This window comes from Dunckerocampus dactyliophorus, chromosome 2, assembly GCF_027744805.1.
Source record: "Dunckerocampus dactyliophorus isolate RoL2022-P2 chromosome 2, RoL_Ddac_1.1, whole genome shotgun sequence".
Classification (NCBI taxonomy): domain Eukaryota; kingdom Metazoa; phylum Chordata; class Actinopteri; order Syngnathiformes; family Syngnathidae; genus Dunckerocampus; species Dunckerocampus dactyliophorus.
Genome location: NC_072820.1, coordinates 13,167,501 through 13,185,882, shown reverse-complemented (window position 1 = coordinate 13,185,882; position 18,382 = coordinate 13,167,501). Strand labels below are relative to the sequence as shown.

Here is an 18,382-nt window from a genome sequence, read left to right as displayed (position 1 = left end):
CGTATGAATTTGTCATACTCAGCATGCAGTGTGACTCTTGAACACGCTTGTATGCTTCACTGCGCTCCATTTTGTTGCATTCTGCTGGTTTCAGTTTGGACTTCAGTCTGTACAGAACTAGCAGTTTCTCAAAAGTATGGGGGGGGGGGAGCTATACATTTCTGTCGCCCAGTGGGCATGACGGAAAATAATTCAGAACCAGTTTCCACCGCTGAAAGAAAAAAATTATATAAAAATATATTTATATTTATTATATTTATTTATTTATTTATTATATATTTATTATATTTATATTTATATTTATATATATTTATATTTATTTATATTTAAATATATTAAAAAATATATTTATTATTTTTTTAAAAGTCAGAATTATGAGATCAAAATTCTGAGCTACAAACTGCGCATTTGCCGAGTGCCATGTCACAAAGCCTCCAGTGAAGAAGACGGCACACGTGCAGTTTGTAGCTCAGAATGTTGACTTTTTATCTCAAAATTTCGACTTTTTATCTCATAATTTTGACTTTTTAGCTCATATTTATGACTTTCTTATCTCAAAATTCTGACTTTCTTATCTAATTGTTATAAATTTTTATCTCATAAATTCGACTTTTTATCTCATTATTATGGCTTACCATTGGGATATTTTTTTTTTCTTTCAGTGGCGGAAACAGGCTTCCATAAAACGACTTCAGGTTGGGAAAAGGTACATTTCCAAAGTAGCTGCCCTTGACTAATTGTGCTTCTCAATGATAAATTTGTCATATTACAATATAGTAGCATTTTGATTTCCTTTTTGTTATGGCCCAATGTTATTAACATGAGATGTCATGTAGGCGCCACCCTTAGGCCAAAGACGTCATGTGCACTTGGACACACTTTTTCACTTTTTTTTTTTTATAGTTGTTGCTAAATGTAAAAGCTATGGAAGCCCGTTTCCGCCACTGAAAGAAAAAAAACATATCCCAATGGTAAGTAATAATTATGAGATAAAAAGTCATATTGATGAGATAGAATAGTCATAATTATGAGAGAAAAAGTCGAAATTATGAAATAAAGAGTTGAAATTATGAAGTACAAACAGTGCAGGGCCAGGTGATGAATGCCTCATTGAGGCACATGCACAGTTTGTCTGTCATAATTTAGATTTTGTATCTCATAATTATGACTTTCATATCTCTTAATTATGACTTTTAATCTCGCAGTTTCGATTTTTCATCGTATAATTATGATTTTCAGATTTTCCATATTGCGGAAGCCCGTTTCCGCCACTGAAAGAAAACTATATCTCAATGGTAAGTCATAATTACGAGATAAAAAGTCAAAATTACAAGATTAAATTATGAGATACAAAAGTCTCTCTAAAAACCTCTCTGTAAAAGCCTGTAAAAAGCCTCTCTTACAGTGTCAATCAAAACTGAGCACTATTATGTCTGTAAAGACAGAATTGTGTATTAGACCTCATTACATTGTGAAGGTGTACCTAATGAAGTGTCCTGGTGAGTGGATTTACATCCCCTATCTGGGCCGCCACTTTCTCACACCTATTAGCAAACCATGTTTAGAGCCGTGATTTCAAGCCAATTTAATAAGCAGCAAGCAACCCTATGGACGGCCTCTCCGAGGGATTAGGATATGATCTGGAAAAGAGATCGCTCCTCTGAGGGCAAACACAGCCAATTTAGAGTCATTTCCCATGCGCTCTAGCACAGAAAAAGATGGTAGCCACATAAACGCGTACCATTTAACACACAGAAAAGTCATGTATGCGCTCCGAGATCATGCACATTATATGTTTCCTTCCTAAGAGTGATTCCACTGAATTAGAGATGCTTTATGCCTGTTAAATCTTTGAATGCGTTTCAATGACATAGTCCGTTCCAGCATCACAAAGCCTTTATTAACTGTACAGGCAGCGGGGGGACGCTGGAGCCTATCCCAGCTGACTTCGGGCGACAGGCGGCGTACACCCTGGACTGGTCGCCAGCCAATGGCAGGGCACATATAGACAAACAACCATTCACACGCACATTCATACCTATGGACAATTTAGAGTCTCCAATTAACCTAACATGCATGTTTTTGGAATGTGGGAGGAAACCGGAGTACCCGGAGAAAACCCACGCACGCACGGGGAGAACATGCAAACTCCACACAGAAATGCCCAGGGGAGAATCGAACCCGATCTCCAGACTGTGACTGTGTGGCCAACATGCTAACCACTAGATCACCGTGCGGCTTTCTGGTATTGCACTTTTTGTAAATATGAACTCTCATACAAGTGTAAAAAGAAGTTCATCTCTGATTAATGCATCTGAGCATCGTCTTTGGACAAACGTGTGGATTGAACGTGTGCCTGGGAGGTGAGTCTCCTCACATAACAACTAAAGGCAATCTGGGGTACATTCCGTTTTTCATCTTTTATTGTTGCTGTCAACTTTACGCATGTTGTACTGAGCAGCCAGGACAGACCCACTGTACCACTTTCATCGCAATGCTACATCAAAATTAAATGCCATTTCTGGTTCTATGGCTATCATCACACATTTCCTCTTCCCATTCTGTGGTGGCATCCGCAGAAAATACAAAAAAGCCAAATAAACGGTTGAGGAGTTAATCCTTTAAATGCTCACTGAGCTGAAGTCTCAATAGATGCTCTTAGATGTTTTACACATGATGTGGGATGCTTTGGATCATTAGTTTTTCCTTGTACATAGAGGGATAGAGTGCACTTGAAATGTATGGGAGGTTGGAGGGTTGAGAGAGAAAAAAACAAGTCAAAGAGAGTGTGTGCGTGTGTGTGTGTCTGAGTGTGTGTGTTTTATTACATGCCTCGGTGATCCAGGAAAAGGAAAGCATATGTCTCACTGAAATACGATCAATTCACATTATCTGCGGACGTTCTGCTCCGTTTTAACCTCTCCCATAAATGAATCATATAAAAGTCAGTCCTAATTCCATGTGCATTATTTGTTATACGAATGTCTTCTTCTTCGACTACTACTACCACTGTGAGTGACTCTTTTCACAGCTGCCTTCAAGCGGTGGCATAGGGGAGAAATACTGTATGCCATTAGTTGACCACACTTGTCATTGTGTGGATCTATTAGGTGACTCCATCTTTGGCACAGTCAAGAGAGACAAACCCCTGATGACTGCTTCTCAATCTGTAAAAATAGGTTTTAAGTACATTGCTTTGCACATTAGTTGAAAAAAATGGGAAGACATTCTATTCTATCATACTCGCTCCAATGCCATATATTTTTCCTTTTACAGTTTTAACCTCTCCACCATATTCAAGCAAGAAATTATGGCTAGCTTTCATCTTTTTCCACAAATGAACTAAATCATTTCCCCCCAGTGCAAATTTCACCTCATCTATCTTGTCTTGACGGAGCAAGAACAGTCAGAGGCCATCTATGGTATAGTTAGCGGTGGCCCGGGGCCCGCCTACCTCAAGTAGCAACAAAGATGTGTAATAAAAAGTCAGCTCAGGTAAATCACCCCTCAACCTGTCATCGCCCACCGGCGTCATATTATTGGAAACAGGCGGCGTGTAGAACATGTGGATACCAATGAGTTCCATACTTCTTCATGCGTAGATGCCGCCACAGGTCACAACATCAGGTATACCCCCCCACAGTGTAATACAAGAGATGTATCAAAAAGATGCCCCTATAAATGATGCTGGGTTTTGAGTGACGCCGTGAGTGAGGTATTCATTTAACGACATGTTTTATATTATTTTGGATGGAGATATTTGTTGTGCTTTACTTGGATGACGTTTCTAAATGTAGTATCTTGAATTTTCTAAATTTTCCTCAGATTCAATGTCATTCAAAAAAATGTGAGATGGCCTTATTAGTGGAATCTGATTGTTTTGGTTGATGCGCGGCTGAATACATTGTGCTCATCTACGACCATGCATTTCAAATTTATTGAATGTATTTTTGCATCTTTTGGGGCATTATTTCATAAGTAGTCGTACAGTATTTTTGTAACTTAGGCATAAGTAGAAAGTGATGAAAATTTTGCAATAAATTTAATGATAATAATGAGAAAATCACAATGAAATATGATTTGATATACTGTATATATTATGCTTATATAATATTACACCGTTTTTGAAAAATGTTTTTAAAAATTGTAATGGGGTTAAAATTACTATTTAATTGTTATTAAACATTTGTAATTTACTATAATTTTATTTTGTTAGAATAAATGTAGACATTGTTTTCATTCTACATGTTTTATCTATTTTAATTTTAATTGTGTACATTTTTAATTAAATGTTTTGGTGTGCCCTACGAAGTGTTACGAACTTGTGGACTTTTGTGTTGAAGGTCTGAATCCTGCTGCAGACCAAAAAAATATGGACAATTTGTTCCTGTTATATAGTGTATATAAATATATAACCCCTGGTATTTAAGTGGCCAGACAGTTATTTATTATTATTAAATAGTTACAGTTACTTATAAGTGCTCATTGTGTCTCTGGCTGTCATTAAGTAGTTTATAGTTGCACAAGCTTTATTTTGGTAGGTAAATACTTTATGAACTGCTTACGTTGCATGCTGGATCATCATAATTAAATCAGTGTTTAGTCTGACAAAATACCCGTGTCTAATTAATTAAACAGCCTCTGGTGGAAAAAGTCAAGTTTGTGCTCCCTGGAAAATTAATTCAGGGAGTTATTTGACTTCCCCCTCTGTCTGCTGGTCCTGAAATCTAAGCTGCATCTCAGAGCGCTACCCTGTGTGAGCTTTACTGGCTTTCCTCTTCCCCAGGCAGCTCAGAGGGGCTGCTGACTCCACATTCTCATCCCTCTATCCTTTCCTCTATCCCCCCTGGTGTCCTGTTTACCCGCGGCGGGCCTGCGGCTCTGCCACCTCGGAGACAATCCAGACCACCAAGGGGGCCCGAACGGCCTCTGACGCCTCCCCTCAGTATGGGAACAATGGGGTTGTCCCAATGGGTGAGGGTGTGGCTCAGACTGTGGTCCAGCAATGCATGCCTTTCGCTGTGGGTGAAGATGGGATTAAATATGGCCACTCCTTCACATGTTAAAATATGCATGAATGTTAGTGATGGCTTGTTGGACTCAAATTTATTTTTAAAATATCCTTTTAAGGTGCATTATACCACTAGATGGCCTTTCTAGATGTACTTTCTAAAACATATTTCATATTCAATACAGAGCCCCGACACTCAGCCAATGGAGATGGACAATGCAAGTCCCAAGCCAAATAAATGGAAGGTTTGCGTCAGAAAGTAAATATTGTGTAAAAAAATAAGACAAACAAATCATGCAATTGACTTGCTGTGACAACCTCCATTTTGTATTTAATACAGAGCAGTGATATAACTAATTAAAATGAATGACATATGCTAGTTTTTAATCACACGTTTGCACATAAATAATTTGCGCTCCATGAATTCTGCATAGCAACAAGTGGTCACATGTCCAGGAAGCCAACTCAGGACCATTGTAGATCTTCTACCAAAAAAATGTTGATGTTTTTATGAAGAATTTTGAACTTCTATATTGTTTAGTACATCATCCTGAAGTAAAATTGTGATAGCAAGAGAAGAGCATCGTAGCTTGTTTTCACATCAAAACACCACTGATCACATCTTCTTCCTCTGTTAGTCGCCAGACACTGACTTGAAACATCTTCCTGCACATTCTACTGTTACATTTTCTATACGTTCTGCTTGACAGGAGATTTTCTTACCATCCTACTTAAGTTTCCTCTGTAGTAATGAAAGTAATGAGATATGTTGTTTTTGACAAAAAGATGGCGGGGGAGTGCTAGTCCATCCAACTAGGATTATCATTCCTTCCAAGAGTTTCAGGCGCCCTCTGTTGGTTAAAAGGTGGCAGTGTCCGCAATAAATGCACCGATTTTGCAAGAGAACCAAGCCCAACTATGACATCTATTTTTGCACGGGTGGTCCTCACGTTGAACCTGGTGACAGCGGGTCCTCGTAAATGGAAGAAAATAGCGATGGCCCAATTTTGGGTGGTTAAAAGACGTTCCGCTTGGGGTCTGTCTGTCAGCGAGGCGTCGAAAACCAAAGTAGCACACCCGCCTATTGAAGGCTTCTCTCTCTAGGAGCTCACTGCCAGGACATTGTATTCTCTGCTAGAGGCCCGCCACTGTGGAATGATGTAATGAGTAGTGTAGTGACTAGAGAGTAAAATAAGGCCTTGTAACAGAGCTGCCCTTTTGGTGGTAGGGGAGTCATAGATGGCAATATGGGGTTAAAAACAGACTGCTAGAGGAAATAGAGGGTGTTGGAAAAGGGGGGTTACAGGTGTGTGTGTGTACTCATTTTCTGCTGAGTTTCAAGAAAGTGGTTTCCTGCTTCGAGGCAATCAGCAGCAGTTTCCTTGTGGTTCTGATGGGTTCTGCCTGTCAGAGAGGAAGCTGGCCAGAGGGGTGGGGGTTAGGTTGACTTAGTAAAAGACCAATACCCACCTTTGTGCTCCGTTCTAAAAAAAAAAAGATGCATGAACGGGCTGTATCGTATGACCCTATAGGTCAAGAGATCAGATTTGAGCTGGTACAAAGTCCATTTGTTCAAATTGGGGAAAACATGCATGTTTCAAAACTAGCTGTTAACACACAACAAAAGTAAGACAAAAGGTGGAACAATCACTCAAAATGTGGGTTTTGGGTCATCAATAGTTTGACAGCCACAGGATATGAGCATGCCATTGTTAGTCACTCCAAGTGGCACCTTAGTGGTACAACTTCCTCCTCTCCCACACATGAACAATTACTACATTCAGCATTTTTGCTGACTCAAACAATGCATTCAAACTTGGAATTTTAGTATTTTGAATTAGTTATGATGATTACTTATGGGAGCGGCATGGCTGAGGTGGTGGAGTGATCGTCTCCCAACCTGAAGGTGGCGGGTTCGATCCTCTGTCCTCTTGTGATGTGTTGCTCCTGATGGTCCGTCATCAGTAGGTAAATGTGCTAGCAGTGTCAAAGTGCCTTGGAGGTGGACAAGCGCTATATAAGTGACAGGCCATGATCATTTTTAAATATATGAAATAAATACTCATGAAATTTTTTGTAATACACTCTTCATCACAGACAGGTCTCCAAAAGATAACTGAAAAAATAATTAATTTAATTAATTTCAAATTATTTCAATGGATAAAGAATTTACTGTCAAAATGTAGCCTCAGCTGGTTAATTTTAAAAAAGCAGCTATTTTGAAAAGCATTTAGGAACCTTAGAGCCCCTCTCTACGCAAATGAAAATATTTATTCAGCATACATTAGGGGTGTCAATCAACTATTCAATGATTCGATTAGGAGGAGTCTGATTTGTCTATCCACTGCGCCGTCGAATCGTATAAATGATCCGGTGGATAGTTGAACCTCGGATTCAGGAGGAGCAGTGTGGTTTTCGTCCTGGTTGTGGAATTGTGGACCAGCTCTATAATCTCGGCAGGGTCCTTGAGGGTGCATGGGAGTTTGCCCAACCAGTCTACATGTGTTTTCTGGACTTGGAGAAGGCGACCGTGTTCCTTGAGGAACTCTGTGGGGAGAATTCAGGGAATACGGGGTAACGGACCACCTAATTCAGATTGTTCGATCCCTGTATGACCGGTGTCAGAGTTTGGTTCGCATTGCCGGCAATAAGTCGGACCCCTTTTCAGTGAGGGTTGAACTATGCCAGGGCTGCCCTTTGTCACTGATTCTGTTCATTACTTTTATGGACAGAATTTCTAAGCGCAGTCAGGGCATTGAGGGGATCTGGTTTGGTGGCTGCATTGGGTCTCTGCTTTTTGCAGATGATGTGATCCTGTGTGAGTGTGATGAGAATTGTTGGATATTTTTGATGTGAGATTTCCAGCTCATTTTTTCATCTATTATGATCCCCAAAATTTATTTTCATTCACCTTTCAATGTCCACTCCGTCTGTTTGTATTTGGTCGTAATGCCAAATAGCATTATTTTAGTTTTACTGAAGTTCAAGGATAATCTGTTTTTATCAAACCATGTCTTTAATATGACCATTTCATCCTTGACTTATTTAATTAGTTGTGTGCTTTCATCAGAGCAAAAGGCAAAAGGCAATAATACCAACTTTTAGTCCCTTGTCACTTTATAGATGTCATTGATGTACAAATTGAACAGTTTTGGTCCCAATATTGACCCCTGCTGTACTCCACACATAATATTTAAACTTACAGATGTGTATTCTCCTAGCTTTCCAAATTGCTCCCTGTTTGCTTGGTAGCTTTGAACGCAATTCAAAACTAATCCTCTGATTCCATACCTTTCAAATTTTGGCAAGCTGTTGTTTTCGAAGCCATGTTGTTCCTATTTTATGTGCACGTTGCTGATGTGCGATACGTCCACTTGCCGAAAGGGACCCTCTTGTGGTTTTGTTCATCTTGCTTCGAGTGTTTCAAGCTTTTTTCTTTGAGCCCTAATATACACTATATCTTTGCTGCAGTAGGTAACATGCATGATTGCTGTTAAATAATTTTTGCAACTTTGGAGGCATATTTTTCCCCAAAATCATATTAGATTTCCAAATTGTAATATGTCACCGTGAGTGTTCAACGTTACAGTTGCCAGTGTAGCATTTTAAATTATTTGCTAAAAATACTAAAATGTATTTAGCTTGTCCACGTTGGTATACTTAAGGCAACCATTTGAAAGAACACTAATTTTCACACACTGAATATCTCGATGTTTTCGCTTTCATGTTTCATTTTTCACCTACGGGTGTACTCACTTTATTTGCACACACACAATAATGGCTGTGTGTTCAGTTGTTTTGACGTGACAGTAAATTAACAGTTATATATGTTGTACACCGACTACTTCACAATGTATCGAAATATCATTTCTTCAGTGTTGCCCAATGAAAAGATATAATAACATATTTGCAGAAATGTGAGGGTTGTACTCACTTTTGTGAGGTACTGTAAATTCCATCTCGGAAGATGGAAATACATTGTTGTTGGCACACACTCTTAAATAGCTGCATATATTTCATTATGGCCATATGTCCACAATATTCAATAAAATGTACACTGCACTAAAAGGTCTTTTATTTACTACCTTGTGCTGGGGTTCCTCCAACAACAACAACAAAATCCTTGTCTTTAACCATTCAAATCATCGTCATTATTATCACTGTTGTCATCTTTGACTCTGGATAACCACAAAAATGCAATTTTGCCCGCCAACGGTGCATATAGTGACTCCTCCCAACTGGATGACTCTCTGTGTGGTCAAGTGGATTTAGGTCCAAGACGGCACAGCAGCATTTTGACTCTTTTCCTGTTTCCTCTGTCTAAAAGCAAAGTGGACTTAAATGATGGCAGGCAGGGGCAAAACGGCCAACCAGACCAACAGCAGCCCACACAATGCAGTTATTTATTTTCATTCAGGTTTAGAACAGCCTGCATATACATTTTTATATTTTAATGAGGTCATCAGGCTCACTGTGGTTATAAACAGTGCAACTGGAATTACAGTATGTTTCAATAGAACCTACTCTTGCAGAATTCCATACTGTATCTAGGTAGTCCATAAATAGTAGATAAGTGACATTTTTATTATGGAATGCTATGATAATAATATGGCGGAAGGTTTTTAACCTCAGTGCCATGTCTTAGGCTTGACTTAGACTCGTGCAATAGGCTTGGCTTTTTTTGGAGTGTGCGTCTACAGAGGGCTTGCTTCAGTTGACTTTTATAGGGTTTCCTGGTACTCAGTCTTGAGGTAGACAGGTAGATAGCTGGATACATAGGTAGATGGATGCTGTGGGATAGGACGGACAGATGGACAGAAGGATGGGTGGAAACACCAACGGAAGATTGACAGAAGGATGGAGGGATTGGCGAAACGGATCGGCAGTTGGACAGAGCATTAAACAAAAGTAGATGAGTGAAACGAATGGACAACGGCAGAGATGGATGGAGACAGACAGAAGGATGGACAGACGAAGAGATGGAAGGATGGGTGAATTGACAAATCGGCAGGTGGACAAACGTTTGTGCAGAGGGACAAATTAAAGGACAAATCAAGTCACAGGTGGAGAGATGGATGGGTGGATTGACAGAAAGATGGATGGAGTGTGGGGTGGAGTGTGGTGGATCGGGGAGCCTCCTGCCTCCTGGCTTGGTGTTTTCATCCTCTGTAGTGGTCCGCGTTCTCTGCAGCCGGGATCTGGGTCTCCTACTCGTCTTTGCTTTGGACGCCCTGCACGAGGTGCCACGACATGGCTTCCAGGTGTCAGGATTGCGACCACAGTGTTGGTGTGTGTGCATGCTTTTCTTTGAATATTTATTTTTACTTTTATAATTTATTTTTTCATTTATTTTTTTTTTCTTTTTAATTTTTTTTATTATCACTGTGGTTGTTGATATTTTTTGTTATTTCTATTGTGGACTTTATGGCTGTTAGATAATGTTAATGTTGTCCTGTTGTTTTTTTCTGCTGTTCTGTTATTGTTGTTGCCTTTGTTGCTGTTGCAATTGTTGATGTTGCTGTTATTGTTGTCTCTCTCTGTATTGTCCCCCTTCTCCTTCCCTCACTCTCCCCTCTGTCTTCTTTTCTCTTCTTCTCTATCCCCTCCTGCTCTGGTCTGGCCGCTCCAAATTTGCATGGCAATAAAAATCAAATAAAAATGTATGTAACAGGAGAAGAGTATCTCACACTTTTCTGTGGCAGAGCAAATCTGTTTAGTATACAAGGGCATCTACATCAACAATACTATTTGCCCCAATGGCTGGACAGGACAAAAAAAAAAGATGGAGGAGTGATGGGCGTAGGGTTGGATGAACGGGCAAAGGCACACAGAGAAGATGACTGAACAGAGGGCGAGATGGGTGGGGAAAAAGAAACTAGGTAGGCATGGATGGACGGATGGTGACATTGAGGATGAATATGGGCATGTGGGCAAAGAATTGGAGGGAGGGATGTATGGACATATGGAAATACAAATGGAAGGATGGATGGAGGGAAGAAAAGGACAGACAGAGACAGGGATGGATGGACAAATGAGACAAAGATTGATGGAAGGATGGGTGGACGGACGCATTAGTAAATGGACAGACGATGGAACAAAAGAAGGAATAGATGGAGAAAAAAATGGATGGATGGAATCACAGACAGAAGGGATGGAATGATACATGGACAGATTGACACCCAGATGGAAGGAGAGATGGGTGGATGGACAAAAAGAGAGATGGGCAAAGGGAGGGATAGAAAGATGGATCTCGGGTTGGAAAGATGAGTGGAGGCATGGGGAAGAGGAAGAGGAAGGACAGACGAAAAGAGGATGGGATAATTGGACAGACTGAAAGAAAGATAGACAGATGGACAAGAAGGGGAAGGATGGACGGATGGAAGCATAGATGCAGGGATTTACAAACATTGGGGTGCACAAATGGGTTTTTCTTTCATTGGATAGATGGATGGAAGGATGGACACAAGGACATATGGAGGCAAGGATGGGTGGACAGAAAGATGGTTGGATGGACAAAGCAATAGACAGTGGGAGGGATGGACAGGCCGAGGGAAATGAAATTTAAATGACTTCACCTCAGCATGACCCTCATCTGTGCTCTGTCTACTCCATCATGTGTTGCATGGTGGGAAACATGTCACACTGTGATAGCCTTTGAGCTGCCTTGTCCTCTGTCTTGTCCTCATCTAACTGGGCCTCTCCCTGCTGCACTGACACCACCACTGTGATCATCCATCACGATGCGCAGCGAGGGAGGACACACACTGGGTGGTATGGGAGAACTGACTGCATGAACAATATCACGTACAGTATGAATACAGCTACAATGTACATTATGGTTGAGCCTGTATGACTATAGATATTTGCATTGTTGAAGGGTCGAGAAGGGGGTTATACAACTGGCTGGAGAGGTCGACAATGTGCACGCACAGTAATTATGAGTTCAAACTAACTCATAATTAACGCACAATGTGCTATATAAATAAAGTTTAACTTGACTTAATAATTTAAGTCTTGTCAACAAGGTCTCCGTTTACAGAGAGCATACACATACACGCAGTAACAAACACTGCAGTGGCTATGATGGATGGTGGCTCTCTTGGCTATAAAGACCACTCAGCAGGGCTGGCGGACTGAACAGAGACCCCATGCAGGCAACAGGGCATGTCAGAGGGACGAGTAAATACAAATCTGATGGAAAAAGAGGCCCCGTCGTGGAAGCACCGGACCAGCAGCGCAGCCCAACTCGGAGCCGAAGCAGATGACTTGACAGCAGGAAACCTCCAAGATCATTTAAGGCTATTTGATCACATCTAAAACTGACGAGTGCAAACATTTGACACAGCAAGTCTCCTCTGGAGTCTCGTCTGCATTATGATAGAATTTATGTTTTTATTACACTCATGAGCTACACTCATTTCATTGTGCAGGTGTACCAAACCCTTATAAGAAATACCATAAATACCAAAAATATATAATAATAATAAAATACATTTGGTGCCCTCTGTTTTTTTTATTTCCAGCCATTTTGCTGTGTTGAATGAATATAGGTTGAAGTTCTTTTTAAAACCCTTTAAAATCACCACACTTGTTCCTCATGGCCCTCCATGTCCGGCTGAAAGCCACTGAAAATTCTTTTTTTTAACATTTGTTTATGGACAACTGCCTTTAAATTTCAAATTTTAACATTTGTCCACCAGATGACACAACATTTTCCCATTCAAAGCATGCAGCAAAATTTCACACTTTTTTTTGGTTTGTTTTGTGAAAGGGTGCCAAGTTCGTATGTACATTTGTTGGCTTATGTTATAAAAAATGCTGGCTTGACACAGGTAAAAAAATGCTGACAGCAAACGAGCATATTCTTGAGTCTTTGTAGCAAAATTGAGAGCCAGTAGTATCCACTCTTCTGTCTGTCCCGTTGCAGTGGCTTAAAGCGTTGTGAGTGACGTGGAGACTAGCAAGGCGTTGTGTTACCCTGCCAGATAAATATTTTTTGTGTGTTAGCTGCTACAATAACAGTATCACTGTAGCTTGGTTAATATACAGGTCAGTTATGTAAATGGAACACTGTTGGTGTTTTCATGAGGGGTTGTTTTAGGGCTTTATTGGTGTAACAGGTGCCTCTCATGACATGCAGTGTTTGCTGGCTCATGCTACCTCATTGTCTCTCATTAGAATGCTCAGAAAAGGGAAAGAAATATGTGTTCATTTTTCACATAAGGATTGTGGATGATGAGCAAAATTCCCCAAAAAGTGCAGTTTTCCTTTAAAGGGTTACAAATGCATAATGCATCATCAATATTTGAGATATTTCAGCCTGAAGCGGTTTTAAAAGTTTGTTTAAAGTGGGGAAAACAGTAGTTTACAGGTGTTTTTGGGAAGCAGACATTTTTTGTCATTATATGAGTGAAGATATTTAATGGAGTTCATTTGTGTGCACGAAGCTGATGGTGCAGCTTGTTACCATGTGAAGGTGTGACAGCACGGGTCCGACTATTAACCCAACATAGGCATGTTCTGTTCCCTCCTCCTCCTCCCAAATGAGAACCACCTGCCTTTGAGGCGCTCTCCTTCATTTTGGACCTCCATGACGAGAGTGAGAGAACACTCCTTGTTTGGACTAACGTCAGGGTCCGCTCCGGGGATCTTACATGAAATGTGGAATCTCAGCCTTCCCATACCCTCCTACAACTCATGGCCCGTCTCCTCCCTTCTGGAGCAAGCTTTAATATTTTTTAATTACGCACAGGAAACTCCTGTTACAAAGGACACTTTCTTAGTGGATCTGTAGGGGGAGGCTATGAGAATTTCCAACTCTCTGTGGCCTCTCCAGTGTGTGGGTGGTACATGTATCACCTAACAAGCTGAAGATCTTGCCACCCATAGTTTTGGGTCACTGATGACACTTTTTCAAAGCCAAGATGGCTGACTCTATACAGCCAAAATCCAGTCTTACAAGCAGTTCCTTTTCAGTTTTTATTATACTTATAACATCATTTTATACAGTTGGATCAAGATTTCCTCATGTCAGTACTTTTTTTCAGCTTCAGTCTTTTTTTTTTTTTGCTCCGGTGGTCTCCAACTGACAGGAACTCAAGCACTATTTGTTATCTTTAGGCCCAATAAGTCCATCTGGTTTTGGTTTGGCTCTTGGAGATCGCCCCTGGAGATGTGGATGGAGGGGACTATGAGGTGAGGCGGGGCGGCGCAGGGGCAGTTCCAGGAGGCTCTTTTTTTTCCCTCTCTCTCCTCCTAAATTGAATTTCTCACCATTCCAACCCGGGCCACGAACTAGGGATCGAGCGAAAGCTTGCATCTGGCTTCCAACCCTCAGGCTTCTGAAAAGCTTTGCAAAAAATATTTGGAATAAATCAGTATCACCTGTTTTGTCAGGAGTCTGCTACAATGACGAACCTTTATTTTTAACATACAATAGCTGTATAGTTCACTTTCATAGTGTTATTCAAATAAAATGTCTACTTTATGTTGATGCATTTTATTAATGTCTCTATTTGGCTGATAAAATGATGGTTGGACTACACGGTTCTTGCTAAAGTGATTTTTTGTTAACAGCAAAAGATCTGATAATGTTGTCATATGGTCTTTAATAATATACAATGTATTTAAATATCATATAAATAGAAAAAAATAATGTATATCTAAATAAATATCCATCCATCCATCCATTTTCTATACCGCTTCTCCTCTCTAGGGTCGCAGGGGCATGCTGGAGCCTATCCCATCTGACGTCGGGCAACAGGTGGGGTACACCCTGAACTGGTCGCCAGCCAATCGCAGGGCACATATAGACAAACAACCATTCACACTCACATTTATACCTATGGACAATTTAGGGTCGCCAATTAACCTAACCACAATATTGCACCATTATATTGCAATTGCCGTTATGAAGGTTAGCTCATTTTGCAAATAAACATGATTTATGGAGTTGAATGATTTTGAGTGTAATCTTACATGTGAAATCATATTAAACATATGATTAATATACAGTATTTAGGACTGAGAACCAAATTTGCAAAAAGAATGCCACTTTTACAAAGCCTGTCATAAAATCAATAAATGTCTTATGAAGGCCCTTGCTGACATGCATACATGAATGAACATTTGATAGGTTGTCATTATTAAAGAGAATGGACTTAAAATGGCACTTCATAGGCTGCTTTAGAGTAGTCCTTCAAGTACATTGGCGTACCCTGCTGGTAATTTAAGGAACAGCAGGCTTGTTTTACTTGCAAATGTGCTGCTGTGACCTCTCTCACCCTGTCAGCCAACAATCCCGTGTTGTGATTTGATGGCTGCATAGCACATGGTGACGTCAACACAGCGTCAGTCAATGCCTCTGACTTGACACTGTTTTTTTTTTTTTTTTTTTATTCTAGTGCTGCACCTGTGCTTGGCTGTCAGAGCTGTTCACATTGTGAGCGCCGCCGCCACTGAGGAGGGGACAGCGGCTCTGTGACAAAGGTCCCTTGACGCAGCCCTGCTGGGACCCCTACATGTCGAATCAGGTAGGTCCTTGTTTCACCAAAAGGTCAAAGTTTAGGCATCATCATGGATGACACACAGTATTATCGTAGTACAGCTGTATTTTGTTGATTTGTGCCGTTGTAGGCATCCGTTGGTCTTATTGGTATGGACTTTTTCCACACATCTATTTATAGTGGTGCCAGGACATTAAGTCAATGTCATGAAATGTCATGATGGCTTCACAGCAGTTTAATGTAAATGTGAAGGTCACAACGTGCTTGTGTAATTGTCAGTGTGAGATTTTGCGAAGATAACAGCTGTCCTTTGCATTGTAGCAGCTATCGACACATGTCCAAAAACCTCCATGTCATTTCTTTGCAGGAAAGACATGGAGGAAAGCTATGAGACTTTCGAAGAAGAGCTCGGACCACCAAGAGAAGATCCTCCTCCACAGAAGCCTGTTCGACAGCTCCGAAGACCAGGTGGTGACAAACACACACAACATCGCACAGAGTACAAAATTTGTCTATTGTATGCACACTATTGCAAAACTATTTATACCTGGTAGCCGGAGCTCTGGAGAAATATGATCCCAATCGTCCAATGCAAAACAGTGATACAGAGATGGTTGCTGCATGAATCACTTCACCATTCAGACATCAATAATAGCCGTCATCCCACCTCACATTTGTGTGACAGAGCTTAAAAAGTGGAGTCCATGTACTTTTAGCAGTAATGTTCTGTTCTGCACCACTTTTGCACAACATCCGCTATTACTATTTATACAGATAATCACAATGGAGGACAGAGGATCAGAGGATGAATCAAATCTTACTCATGAACGTAACCCTTAAAGGCCAGGAAACCTTTGGTAACCAGAAATATCCATCCAACCATCCATTTTCACGGGGGTATGCTTGAGCCTATCCCAGCTGACTTTGCGTGAGAGGGGGATGAAAAGTAGGCTATATCAAACTAGTACAGTGTATCATTATCTTTAAATGCTGAGGAACCTCCAAGTTCAACAAGTGGTACAGTTTGGAGTTCAACCAAAATTGTCTGTGGAAAAAAAATAACTCAAAAATCAAACACAACTTGGGAATTCAAACAGCAGACACTGTGCTTATTCTCTTATTCTAAAAGACAAAACATTTTTTGAGTAAGCAATTTATTCCAAACAACCATTAAACTGAAATAGGCTGTTCATCGGCTGATAAAGTTTAAGATAATAGCTTGATGCCAATGTCTCCTGGAGTCTGAGTGGGAATGTTGCTCCACGGAAGGCATTCTACTGTCTGAAACTCAATTTTTGTAAACATCCCTTGCCATCTATCCCCAAATGTTCTCAATTGGATTTAGATCAGGGGAACATACAGGTTGGTCCAAAAGAGTGACGTTCTTCCGCTGGAAGAAGTCCTTTGTCCTGTTGGAAAACCTAGTCATTACCACACAAACGAGGGCCTTCAGTCATGAGCGATGCCACCTGCAAATGTGCAAAGATGAGTGGGACAAAATTCCTCCACAGCGCAGTAAGAGACTCATTGTGATCAAGTGCGATCAAGTCCCTCAAGTGATCACAAACACTTGATTGCAGTTGTTGCTGCTAAGGGTGGTCCAACCAGTTATTAGGTTTAGGGGGCAATCACAGTCAATGCTTTACTCTACCTGTAGCTGTAATTCCTGGATGTTGCATGCCATATTATTGTCAAAATTCTTAGAAGTTGAAAGGCTACACTTCAATCACATTCGGAACATTTCAACCGTTCTTGCAGTTTATTTTATTACAGAAATGCCTTGAAAAGACCTGCTTTACTTTAATTCTTCTCATTAATCTGTCATTCCAGAAATGTACACCAACAGGAAAGTTAGAGAGGTTTGTAGATAAACAACCATGATTTTTTTCTTTATTATTACATTCTTACTTTTTTTGCCTGTTGTCATTTGTCATATTATGTCTGATGTAGGAAATGTCTGCAGTTCCTCAGCAACCAAAAGTAGAACCAAAGACAAGTGCGCCCAGAAAACGTGAGTCAATTTCTAGAATTAACTTTATTTAAACAAATTAAAACACATAATACTCTCTTTCTTCCTTCAGTTCCCTTATATAAAAGCATGTCCATCCAGAATCTGAGTCAGATTGAAACACCCTGGGAGAACGTCACACTCAACCGTTGTCTGTTTGTAGCCATTACTATCCTGGTGCTCACCTCAGGCATGCAGAGACTCCATGGTGAGCACACTGGACGATGCACAGCATATCTTCTCAAGGGACCGCAGAAAGTAAACTTGGATGTACTTTAGAGTAGTCCGTGTCTATCTAAAACCGTGTCTGGCAAAACAACGTCTTGCCTTCATTCAAGCATGGTGGTGGTAGTGTGAGGCTGCATGAGCGCTCTTAGCACTGAGGAGCTGTGGTTCAGAGGGTAACATGAGCTGTACACTGACTACTCTAAGTTATATCCAATATTTATTTCTTAGTACTGTCCCTTGACAAGATATGTTGAAATACTTGCTGAAATGTAAGGGGTGTACTCGGTTTGAACATGTCGGCGTGGTCGTTCATGTAACAGAGGCTCTGCGTGGTCAGGAAGGCACAGCAGAGAAGGAAGAGGTGGAATTGACTGTGAGACAGCCATCCATGTTACGACACAGAGGGAAACCACTACAGGTAGGGAAAAAGGGATTCAGTGTTCAGGATTAGTCATTAAAACATTGTGTTTTTAGCCCGAGACAACTCTGTGGGAAGTTTTGTTTTGGTGGCTGCCAGACCTTGATGATGACGACGACAAAGATGACGATGGAAAACGACAGGCGAGAAGGGGGGGTCTCCGAAATAAACCAGTACCAGACAAAAAACTCTTGAAGCAACGAGATGGGACA

The 18,382-nt window shown here is 40.6% G+C and overlaps 1 protein-coding gene across 1 annotated transcript in view; it reads left to right on the top strand.

The window, feature by feature from the left end:
- Positions 1-15,422: 15,422 nt before the first annotated feature.
- LOC129176803 (junctional sarcoplasmic reticulum protein 1) overlaps positions 15,423-18,382 on the top strand; it is a 3,218-nt gene continuing 258 nt past the window's right edge. The window contains exons 1-7 of the mRNA XM_054767217.1: positions 15,423-15,543; positions 15,884-15,984; positions 17,347-17,375; positions 17,467-17,527; positions 17,598-17,732; positions 18,073-18,170; positions 18,227-18,382. The exon at positions 18,227-18,382 is cut by the window's right edge and continues 258 nt beyond it. Of these exons, the coding sequence (XP_054623192.1) occupies positions 15,891-15,984; positions 17,347-17,375; positions 17,467-17,527; positions 17,598-17,732; positions 18,073-18,170; positions 18,227-18,382 (573 nt within the window). The 5' untranslated portion in view covers positions 15,423-15,543; positions 15,884-15,890. The remainder of the gene's footprint in view (positions 15,544-15,883; positions 15,985-17,346; positions 17,376-17,466; positions 17,528-17,597; positions 17,733-18,072; positions 18,171-18,226) is intronic.